Source organism: Coptis chinensis, chromosome 3 (assembly GCF_015680905.1).
Source record: "Coptis chinensis isolate HL-2020 chromosome 3, ASM1568090v1, whole genome shotgun sequence".
Taxonomy (NCBI): Eukaryota; Viridiplantae; Streptophyta; class Magnoliopsida; order Ranunculales; family Ranunculaceae; genus Coptis; species Coptis chinensis.
In genome coordinates this window covers 74018246-74030255 of record NC_141458.1, presented here as the reverse complement: position 1 = coordinate 74030255, position 12010 = coordinate 74018246, and the positions used below count along the sequence as shown (strand labels likewise).

Genomic DNA, 12010 nt, shown 5'->3' with positions numbered 1-12010 from the left:
AACATAATAATAGAAAGAAGAAGACATAATGAATAACTATTTTATTAAAGATAACTTGAATTGAATTAATGGTGGCTAGGCTAATAAAACAATAACTAGGGTTTAAAACTACAGAAGAAAACAAATTTATTATCTAATGGGAGAGAGAGAGAGAGAGAGATAAAGAACCCTAATTTACAACTAAACTAAAGAGGGGAGTAGCTAAGTTTTTTTTAGCCTTAACCCTCTTCTATACCCTCTTTATATAGAAGAGGGTTAGGTTTACAATTTCGTGCATGGGCTTTAGAGCTATGTTTTAGCCCAAAACCTAATTATTTAAGTCTAAAAAGGGTTTATCTATTGAAAATTATTGCAACAGCCTTTTCATCCACTTTTACTCCTCTAATTGGATCAAGTTCTAAACCATTAGAAAGCTCTTTCCGAGTCTGTCGTTTTGATATATAGTAAGCTCAATTCCGAGGTCTAAATCCAAAGATACGGCCTGCAGAAGTTCTGTTGACTTTTATGCTTTATTTCTGCCCGCTTTGACTTTGACTTTGACTTTTCAGCTTTTACTGGGCTTTAAAAATGCTTTCTCTCCTTGAAATTTGGGCTTTAATTATAGAACTTCTTAGCAACCAACCTTTACTCCTTTATATTTCAAAAGTGTCATATTTCTTCACATATTTGACTCCAATACTTGAAATACATAAAAGCACGTAAACAGTATTAACTTTTATTTATTATAAACATAATTGGTCTAAATGTAATATTATTAAGGGGTTAAAACTACAGTTTTGGGCTCTTATCAGACCACCCCCAAATATCATTTTGCTTGTCCTCAAGCAAATATGAGAAATTAAAATAAGTGACCAAAAATAGAGTTCTAACTAATCTCGTTTCGCCGAGTACAATTGCATTGACCATATGCAATAAGACCTTAAACTACTAGGAATTTCCTGGTGGACGAGTTATAGCCTCGTGAGAGTTTTCCAGAAAAGGTACTCACAAACTTCATCTATACTACAACGAGTAAGAAATAGAATTACTGTTTCCTTATTTATTCTCAAATATCTATGCATCTCACTAGCAATGAATACAGAATAATCAATTCGAAATCTAAGCTAATACGTGCATAATAATCAATCATCTACGGATAAACATACATATAATTAACTATGTTATGAAATGCAATAACAGGTCTGTTTATGAAACTTTGGAATAACATCCTTAAGTAGGTCCTCACAAATATGTCAAGACAAAAACACTATGGTTTTTCCACTCAAGTTTCACTCACTCTAGTGCGTAGTGGACACACTTTACCTTACAAACTCAATGACGTACAAGGAAGCCGAAGTTGATCAAACACATCTGCCACTTATTATCACACTAACCTATTCCTAATTGAGCTAGAGGTCTTTATTAGGTGTTGCGGGAATTAGGTGATGGTTTAAGAATGAAGGAAATTGACATTCAAAAGGATAAGTCTGAGATAATAGAGTCTTTAAAATATGTAACTAGAAAAAACCTTGTTCTTACTTTGCTTCTACACTTTGTTTCCATTCTTAGCTATTTTTTTCCTTTTTCTTTTGGCTTTTGACTCCTTTGATTCTGTTTTTTGGAGTTCTAACTTTTTATTTTATTTTATTTTATTTTCTTTGAATGGAAACTTTCTTTTCTTTTCTTATTTGAAGCAACTAACAAATTCTTGGTTTTCCACAGGTCTTTCTCTTTTCTTTTCTTCATTTCATCTCTATTATCAGACTCATTCAAAAGTGGGTAGACTGATTTTTATTTTGTTTTGTTTTTATAAAAGGGTAAATGATTTGTGGTTTATGAAAAGGCTAAAGAAAGGCTCGAGAGGGATCTACTCAGTGGAAAATAATTTCATATTGGTTTGAATTTCCGGCTATATCGATCCAAAAGGGCCTAAATTCTCGCTTAGGATATGGTATAATGATCAAGTAAGTGGACGGTGATTTCTCTATTCAGAATTTACTTATCCCTTGTGTCATTACTCAAATGTTTTACTCATATAAGGCTTTTATGCTATATTCTCACATGATTTATAGAATAAGTATACTAGCCTAAATTTTAAACTTATCATCAATACAAATATAGATACTCATACAATATATTTATGGAAAGATGCAATGACTATTACATACATATTAACCTAAGTTTCTAAAACTATTCTAATTTAAGAGCTAACATGAAACTTCTAGATTACTATCATCACGAGAAAAAGAAATAATACCAATATTCCTAAGTGCATAAGATAAATACTTTTTATTATTTTTTAATTTTTACTAGAAAACAAGTGCATATATATATATCCTAATATGTCCTAATATGTGCCTTAAATTACGCTGCGTTTTCTATGCCACCCCCAAATAAAACATGCTTTGTCCTCAAATTATAGAAATAAGAAGGATAGAAAATACCATAGAAATGTGTGAAAATTTTTAGAACACCAAAGAAAACAAATTTAGAACATACTAATATAGATAAATAAAAAATGCATTAATAACTCTTTATGAGTTCCACTTTTATGGGAACAACAAAAAATTAAATTGCTTGGGACATAAGCAAACACTTAACAAAAAGTAAAACTTACCTCATATCCAACATTTAAGCGTTGTCCTTCTCTTCTATAAAGAAGTGAGGTTCCTTTGCATCCAGCAGAGTCTGCCATCCTGACTGCATAATCCTGTCGTGGAACCAGTATCCATAAGTGTCACTCTCGAGCAATTCTTCAAATGACTGCTCCGATATAATTTGAGGAGATTTCATAGCAACAAATACACTCACCAACTCCTTGAAGTGAGTATGGAAAAACCCCAGAAAATTTTTAAACCGGAGGTCTTATTTAGGTAAGGGCACGGGCGCGCTTAGAATAACCTATGGAAGAGCGCGTGCGCGCTTAACTATGACTCTGTGTTCCAGGTCCTTAGGCGTGGGCACGCTCTGTTATAAGGCAACAGAGAGGGTGTGCATGCTCAAGGTTTTCTCGGGTTCAGCTTGTTCTTGAGAATGGAGGCTGGTGAAAGAGAAGAAGAAAAAAATGTGTTTGATTTTTAAAAGGGGTCATATCGCGGGCATGTGTCCGCTAGGGTTTAATTCGCTTTGGGCTCAAGCCCAACACAAATCTTGAAATGCCCATCCTGTCCTATGTCTCGTAAAATTTAAAACTAAAATTCCCGATTCGTTAACGGTCTGATTTTGGCGAATGAACTATATGAAAACGATCAGCAGAGAAAGTACAATTCAATGATCTATAAAAAAAAACTCAAATCTAACCGTAGTTTGAGTTTTTACAAGAAACAGAGTTTTCTAGCTTTACCCTTTTACTCTTAATCCAACTTAGGCCAATTAGCTTTACCCCCGATCACACATCAGAGGTTTTATTGGTCAATGCATATAAAAAGATTTTATTGCCCTTTGCCCTTTTAATAGTTTTCTAGCTTTATTCCCCAGAACTTAGGCCAATTAGCTTTATCCCCCAGTTCTTTCATCTATCTATTACCCCTAACTTAGGCCAATTAGCTTTATCCCCCCAGTTATTTCATTTAGAGGTTTACCCCCTAAGTTTGACCGTAATATTTTTGGTCAAGACAAATAAAAAGACTCTAATGCCCTTTTCTAGGTATAATTACATAAATACCCTGTGACTTTGACAAATACAAAATTGGAATTCAAATCATCTATGACACATGTCATGATATTGAGAACTTTATCCGATATCTATACACCACTCTAAGGGTGTGGATGTCATTTGATAAGGATTGGTATATAACAAAATATATAAAATATATTATTTTTTTTATTGTATAAAATATTATATAAAATCATAAACTAATAATATAAAATTGTAATAACAAAATAATAATAATAAATGATAAATATATATATATATATATATATATATATATATATATATATATATATATATACTAGTTTTATAGTGGTAAAATGAATTATTCAAAGCAAATAAATTTTTAATTAATTTTAATTTTTGGATCGGATATTTATCCGATATCCAATCGGATATCCGAAATCGGATTCGGATAAATTTTTTAATATTCGTCGGATTCGGATACGGGTTCGGATATCGGTATAAATTTTCGGATTCGGATTTGGATACAGCCATATCCAAATCCAAACCTATCCGTTTGCACCCCTAGATGGTAGTGATGGTGTAAAGCCGTCGGATATAGTTCACAAGACTGTGACATGTGTGTCCTAGATGATTTGAATTCCAATTTTGTATTTGCCAAAGTCACAAGATATTTATGTAATTATATATAAAAAAGGGCATTAGAGTCTTTTCATTTGTCTTGACCAATTACATTACAGTCAAACTCAATTGACTTGGATGTGTTGGGTCTTGGAGGTAAACCTCTAAAATGAAGGGAACTAGGGTTAAAGCTAATTGGCCTAAGTTATGGGGGTAAACCTCTAGATGAAAGAACTGAGAGGATAAAACTAATTGGCCTAAGTTCTGGAGTAAAACTAAAAAACTATTAAAAGGGCAAAGGGCAATGAAGTCTTTTTACATGCATTGACGAAAAAGATAACAGTTGACTTGGATGTAGTGTAATCTTGGAGGGTAAACCTCTAGATGAAAGAACTGGGGGGTAAAACTAATTGGCCTAAGTTATGAGGGAGGGTAAAGCTAGAAAATTGCAGAGTTTTTACTGACGTTTTCATTTCGTTCCAAAAACGTGCCTTTTAAAACATACCTTTTGGTACGTTTAAATCATCGCTATTAATCTGTTGGTTTTAAATGTTAAAATGGGTATTGACGATTTTTTTTCGTCAGAAATAGTGCTATAAATTATTTATCATGCCAAATTATTCTTTTTTATTTTGAAACATTGCATTGCCGAAGATACAAACGGTTGGAAATAAGTATGTACATAAGGCGACGTTTGATTTCGCCACTAATTGTTTTAAACTGGCGAAGTTTGTATGAATCGTGGAACTAGTGATATATATACCGACGTTTTAAAATGTCGGGATTTATGTTTTCGATTTTGCGGGATTTTTATTATAACCACCGCCAAAGTTTGATTTTTCACGAAAAATAGGGAGGGAAGAAACACTGGTTTTTTTTTTTTGCGAAAATGATTATGAGAGAAAAAACACCCAAAACACAAATACAGTAGAACGGCTCTAACTCTCGTTCTCCATTCTCTCTCCAGGTACTTTTCTCTTGTAATTATTCTTCTGTCATTTTTTTATTATTCTTCTTCTTCCCCTTTTTAATATTCTCCAATTTTTTCAAGTTCAATTGTTAAAGCTAAAGTTTTGGTGTAGGTGCTTCATTTCCTTCTTCCTTCATTGAGGGAAGGGAAATCTCTGGTAAGTTATCGAGTAAAAGTCGTTCATTGAACTTGGTTATGAAAAAAAGAAATAGAAAATAGTAAAGTTATGATTTTTCTTTTATGTTTCTTGTTTGTAGAGACACAAGAATTATCAATCAAACTTTAGAGATAAAAGATTCAATTTTTTTCTGGAACAAAAGATCTAATTTATTTTTTATTGTTAATTTATTAGTGAAAGGTAAGATGCGGGAGGAGTTGTGATGCTAATGGGTATAACCACTCATGATGATTTTATTCTATGTAATAACTATCGACTTCTTATTCCTTCAGATATCCCAATTAAACAAAAAAATTAAGGTTGTTGCTCTTCTGGTTCGATCACTTTGTTTTTCTTCTTCTTTCTCACTGTCCAATTTTCAGTGTTAATCCTCAGGCATCTGCTCCCATGACACCTTTCACCGAGATGGATATTGACGATGGCCAAACAACAGTTGATGAGGATAGGATAGGGGAAGTAATATGTACTGGCTCTAAAAAGTGCAAAGATTGTGTCAAATGCTCAAGATGAAAATATAGCTGATGATCCTTCTGCTCTTAGTGGTAGCGAAATTCAAACTATAAATATAAATGAGCATAATTTTACTATTGAGCCAGTCGGAGTTGCATTGACAAGTCCAACAACAGAGTCAATGCTTCTGGAGTTTCAGCTTTGGTGCAAGGTTTGCTAACAAGCTCTAAATGAATGCTTCATATTTGGTGGTTGGTGCAATGCTAGTGTGTTTTTTAATGGTTTTGTTTCCAGGTGAAGAGGGACCAACCAGTATTAAGGGAGACAAATATTGAGCCAAACAAAATATTGGAATCTGTTCCATCAAATGGTGTTGCCTCGAACGTTGAGAAGTTAGGACAGCAGTCCGATACAGTAGCAAGTTTTAGTTTACCAGTGCCAGAGCCTGAAATGTTACTTTCAGTAAATGATTTACTAGCACAGTTTACTCCAGAAAAAGAAGTGTCTGAAGAGGGTGGAAATGGGTTGAAAAATCCTTCTGGGCAAAAACGCCAATTGATGGAAAGTGCACTAGTTCAACGGTATGGTAGTTCAACAATACTTTCTGGGATTCCCCATTCTAAAAGAATAGTTGATTCTATTCCTGATGACGATGACTTGTTGTCATCCATCTTAGGTAATATTTTGATTACAGAAAGCTTGCATGTTCTTTCAACATTATTGCACAGTGGTCTTTTGTTTCCTTTTGTATTTTACATTGGGTTGCTACTGGTATATGCTGAAGGTGTGGACAAATATGAATTACTTTTTTGTTCCTAGTTTAAACAAATTATAATGGTTGTTGCAGTTGGAATAAAATTGATCTTCGGCTCTAAAATTAAGGCCTACTCCAATCGCCAACTGAAATAGCATCTAGAAAACAACCGAGGATAACACCACGAGCTAGTGTGGTTAAAAGGAAGGTTCTTCTAGATGATACCATGGTCCTGCATGGTGAGTATGTCTTTGTTTTTCTAAGTACTTCCATATGCAAATCTTTTGTTTTTAAACTCTCCTAGCTGCTATAATTTAATATTCAGTTTTATTTTTGTGATTCTAAACCTGTTTTTGTTTATATTAACATACTTGGTAATTGATATTCGTTTGTAATGATTAGCGCTCTTCTTGATCTATCATGCTTAAATAGTGTCAATTAGTTGTTGGGCCACCCCTTCAATTTGAAATAATGCAGAGCTTACACATCGGAAGAACAGATAATCCCAAAACTTGTGCTTTTTGTATGGGGATTTAAAATAAAATAAAGGTGAATATATAATGATTTTTTTTGTTATAGCCTGTAAATTGCAGGCAGACAACGATATTCTTATTTATTTATTTAAGTATGTTACTGAGTACTAGTTCCCACCATATGCTCAAATTTGTAAAAGTGTGATGATTCTATTTCTTTGTTTACTTCAATATTGATTACCGTTGCATTTTGTTTCCTTGTTTTCTCTTGTATCCTCAGTACAATACGGCAGCAGTTGACAAGTACAGAAGACATACGGCGCTTGCGGAAGAAAGCTCCTTGTACTCGTCCTGAAATTTGGTTGATTCAGAAACATTTATTGGAAGACGAACTTTTCAATGAACCATTATTTACTAGTAACTTAGTAAGTTTACGGTTCCAGATAACTTTTAATGGTCCCTTTAAAGTTAACTGTTTTACTTTTTCATCCTTTATTAGATCCAGATATGTGTAGGGTTTTGTGAATTTGCAACCTCATGTCATTGGTCGTTATACAACTCTTCAGAATTTTTTTAGAAGTTTAGAACCAATATTCTGTGTATGTATGGTGAACTAGCATTTGGTTGGGCAGACTGAGAATTTCCTGTAGTCCTACTATTGTATATATTTATCGTTATTCCTCAGTTCTCAATCTTTGCAATACTATGTTGCCAACTCAAATTGGAAAAAACATTCTCTTCAAATGTTTAAAGTCATTGCCATTTGACTCTGTACTTGCATATACACATTTATGTATATGCTTGGGGAAGTTTTTTGCAATCATACAAGTAGAGTATTATGTGATATTCACAATTAATCGAAATTACTTGCTAACCGTTATAGATCAATCTTGGTATGTTATTTTTGCATGGAAGGTGAATTGGTCTTCTTTTATTTTCTCAGGTATGTCTGTGGATCTGATTGGTTTGCAGAATCGAATATTTGATGTCACCGAGTCCAGAGAAGTTCCAGGCGAAGTTATGTGGTCAAGTGCCACTAGTCTTATTGGAGAAGCTAATACAGAAGGACCGGATGAGCCTGTAGCCGCTGGTGGTGGTGAAGCCAATGAGTCCACGGCAACAATCGTCCTGGTTGACAGCCAGTTGTGCGAAGAACATCTTAGCGACCACATTGATTCTGGTACTCAACAACTTACAAGACCTTTAACTGATATTCTCCCAATGATTTACAAAAGGCCAAGCAGATATATCTTCCCCCTATGGAAATAGACAAATGGCAGTGTGGTTGCTAACACAATGGACCATACTAACAACACTGTTTCTGATGATAGGTGTAATGGAGAAAAGTAATGGAGTACAAACGGTTCTGCCAAATGATGGCAATCTAGACACTCAGTTTGTCGAGAAGGATGCCTTCATCATGCAAAGATGCAATTACAGAGATGATGCCGTCAATGGTTCAGAAGTTAATAAGGAAGGACTCCATTTAGACAAGGGTGTTCCTATGGAAAATGATCGATCTGCTCAGGAAATATCTGAGAGCTGTTCAGTTAAAGTGATGCTGCAAGACGTGCCACAAGAGGTTGATGCATGTGAGGTGTGTTTGTCCCCTAAAAATACTATGCTGGAAAAGTGTTCCGGGGACGATAGAGCTGATGTACCAGAGGATGTGTCTGCTACCCTGACTTTTGTAACCGATTACCATTTCAAAGAGGGCATCAGAAGCGAGTCGGAATATGTCACCAAGGGCGAAAATGTTGTGGATGTTGCAGGCAATTCCTCTGCCTTCATGTGTATTGAAGATCCTCAAAGGGACTTTTCATGCCAATCAGAATTTAAAATAACCACCGAAACTGTTCCTTTCGATGAATTCGAAAACCAAGGAAGCCAGGAAGCTGATTTAGCAGGAAACTCGAGCTGGCTTTCAGCTGATCTGGGTGGAATTATGGCTGCCGAAACTACGTCATTGTACAATGCTTCTCTGGAAACACCATGTGTAAGTTTTAACTTCACTTCTGGACATTTTCAGAACACCAAGTTCCGTCTTAGTTAAATCCACCTTAAGTGGGATTAATTTACCTCAAAAGCTCTCGGTTCTAACTAGTGATCCATTAACTGTGAAGATAAGCATACCTGAAACTTGACTTCATAAGAATAGTATAAAGGCTATTTAAGTGGGGATGTGTTTTTTTGCGCCAAAGTGGTATCCTGTTTGTTCAGTGCACATGTTGACTTTGTGTGTATGCCTTGACATTTTTTTCATTTGTAGTCATCCTCGGGAATAATCTTGTTCAGGTCTGCCTAAATCTTGCTTGCATTTTGCACGTAAAGATAAATGAATAAATAAAATAAACAGTAAGGGTGTGAACGGGAATTTATAAAATCCCTTGTTAAATACAATGCCACCTGTTAAATTTATAAAATCTCTTTTCATTGTGCAGGACTTGGGAAATACACTAGATGGAAATGATACAGGTACATTGCTTCTATTTCCATATTCAGCGTGAATGATCTTGTGATTTTGCCTCAAACAAGGATACTGAAATTGTGAACTATTATTTTTCATTAAATGTTAGTGTGAGTGCTATATTCTGTTGACGTGTCACTTTTTCTGTTTTACCATTTATGTTGTTATGAATCATCATGTAATAATTTCAATTCTCATCCCATAGGTATTAGTGAAATTATTGCTCATGCTTAAGGAAATTTTGATATTATTTCCGCATTGCATGTGTAATTGCACATGTAAATACAAATGGTTCTTCTTAATGATGTTGATGGGTCGGGTTCCCATTTAGGTAGGTGCATGGTTCGAATCTGGAGTAGATTGGTGGATGTATTGCCAATATATGTGAGGTCGTTAGAAACCCATACAAAGTCTAATGCATTATAAATTGACTAATATCTCCATTATTATCCCGAAAAGCAAATTCTTCTCTAGCCATATATACTTATATAGTGTGTGACACATTAAATGTGATATGTCACCCATTTGATATGCTGATTTCAGTGTTTTGGTCAGGGAGAGGTTAAAGTATACATCCAATATATGAAGTTTATTATCAGATTTCGTCCAGTGGACGTTTTTAAGTACTTTTGTTTGTCACTGCACAGTTCTTTACTCTCAGATGCTTTCTTGTTCGAAAATTGTTTTCTTATGTCATTTGATATGCCAGGGTTTCTGAATTTCAATGATGAGGATACAGTAGAAGAAGATAACGGTATTCCTAATGCTGAAGAAGTTGGCATCCTTGATAACAGTGGGTGGTCTTCTATCCAGGTATTCTGCTCTCGAGTTTAATTTACATTGTGGAAGTTGGTGATACAAGTTGGAGACGTTATGGGCAACAAACCCACATTTTTCTGATACTTTAACATTTTAAGGAAAGTAAACACTTTGTTAGTGAACGAGATTTTCTTGCTGGACATAAAGTACATGTGTCTGTGTCTGACACGATGAAATACCAAAGATTGAGGTAATATCACATGCAATATGTGAGTGTGTCGTGGTCCAATTTGGTTCCTATGACTACAGCTGTTATTCCATTGTGTTTTATGCACTTTCAGATCTGTTCTTGCTTGTTTAGATGTATTGGGTTGTTGTGCTATCAAGATTTTATAGTTTAGGATCTGTTTGAAGTTGTAGGATCTGATTTTATAGTTTAGGATCTGCTCTTACTTAGAACATGATAAAGCTTGTTTGAGGTGGCAAGCATTTTGGTTAGTTGAAGTTTTTGTGTGTTTATAGGAATGATTTCATTCTAGGTGGAAGTGAGTGTTGAGAAATGAGGAGAAACACGTGACTCCTATATCTAGAGTTGGTGAACTTGCTTTCAAGTACAAAGTATTGCAACGGTTTTGTCAAGCTAGTAGTTTAGTTAAGCTTGTTGTGTGTCCATTGTCCAGTGTCAACTCTATTTATCTTCTTTTTAATTTTTTACTTTTAGTGTACTTATCATCAAAAACAAAATAATAAGAAGATAAACTTTCTTCTTCCTTCATGCCTAGCTTGTGCCTATACAAGGTCAGAACAAACCCCATATCTTTTTCACTTAACCTTTTTTATGAAACAAACCTATTTTAAAGTATTTGGGACAGAGTGATAGAATTGGAGATACACACTAGGTGTGGCAGATCGAACGTTGTCATTTTGACTCGAGCAAAATTTGATTTCGGTTTCTTAAGCCTAACTTTCATTAATTAGTTAGTTAATTAAATAGATTTCGTGATTTAAAATTTGTTGGAATTGTGAGATGTTGTGTAGAACTTAAATTGGGTATTATGTGGCAGTGGGTATAAGAGAAGTAATGGCTTGAAGAATTAAGAGAGGGTGCAATAATGGAGCATTAGTTTGTGTATGGAATCGATCTTAGGTCAGTGGTTGCACTTGTCTTAGAGAAAGGGAAGTAGGAATAGTAGTGTGAGGTGGAGGAAGTGAAAGTAGCTCTCAAGGAAGGGAAGGCAAGGGCTCTCGAAGGAAGGATAGGGCAGAGGTAAGGCCACGACGGCGAGAGCTTTCATGTAGTGCAGGCAGGCGGTATAGTTCTGTTGAAACAAACAATCAGTCTCCGGGGGACTGGTAGCCCACTTAAGGAGTGAAGGCACCAACGAGGTGAAGATAGCAGACTTGCCTTGAGACAGGAACATAGCATAGGGACATTGCTCTAGACAAGTTAAGTAGTAGGTTGCAAAAAGCTCCTCTTTGTTGCTCCTAGTAAACTACTAGACATATTGTCTACTCTGCTTTTATGGAAGAGCTAAGTCCAAGAAGGGCTCTCCAAAGTCAACTGTCAAGCTTTCGAATTCGCCTTGAAGTTGATGAATGATTGCAAGGCTAGCAAGAAGCATGTTTGCTTATCATCTGCTGAAATAGTACATCGGGTTTTTTTTTTATTAATCCCTCACATTCATGAAGCAGATTGTCGAAAAGGGCTTTTGATTTACAACTATAAGTAAATTGTTCTGCATG

The 12010-nt window shown here is 35.0% G+C and overlaps 1 protein-coding gene across 1 annotated transcript; it reads left to right on the top strand.

Annotated features, from left to right (window-relative positions):
- Positions 1 to 5097: 5097 nt before the first annotated feature.
- On the top strand, positions 5098 to 10663 carry LOC147510762 (uncharacterized). Its single transcript, XM_086598236.1, has 12 exons — positions 5098 to 5183; positions 5539 to 5606; positions 5727 to 6025; positions 6109 to 6490; positions 6662 to 6807; positions 7322 to 7458; positions 7985 to 8221; positions 8373 to 9037; positions 9483 to 9516; positions 10218 to 10321; positions 10426 to 10517; positions 10609 to 10663. The coding sequence occupies exons 7-12, from the start codon at positions 7987 to 7989 to the stop codon at positions 10661 to 10663; spliced, it is 1185 nt and encodes a 394-aa protein (XP_086454362.1). The 5' UTR covers positions 5098 to 5183; positions 5539 to 5606; positions 5727 to 6025; positions 6109 to 6490; positions 6662 to 6807; positions 7322 to 7458; positions 7985 to 7986.
- The last annotated feature ends 1347 nt before the right edge of the window (positions 10664 to 12010 follow it).

Bases quoted from the DNA above. Each gene is read 5' to 3' on its own strand.
- LOC147510762 (XM_086598236.1), top strand. From the start codon at position 7,987: ATGTCTGTGGATCTGATTGGTTTGCAGAATCGAATATTTGATGTCACC. The intron at 8,222-8,372 runs GTACTCAACAAC...TTCTGATGATAG, and splicing joins TAGCGACCACATTGATTCTG to GTGTAATGGAGAAAAGTAAT. The intron at 9,517-10,217 runs GTACATTGCTTC...TTGATATGCCAG, and splicing joins ACTAGATGGAAATGATACAG to GGTTTCTGAATTTCAATGAT.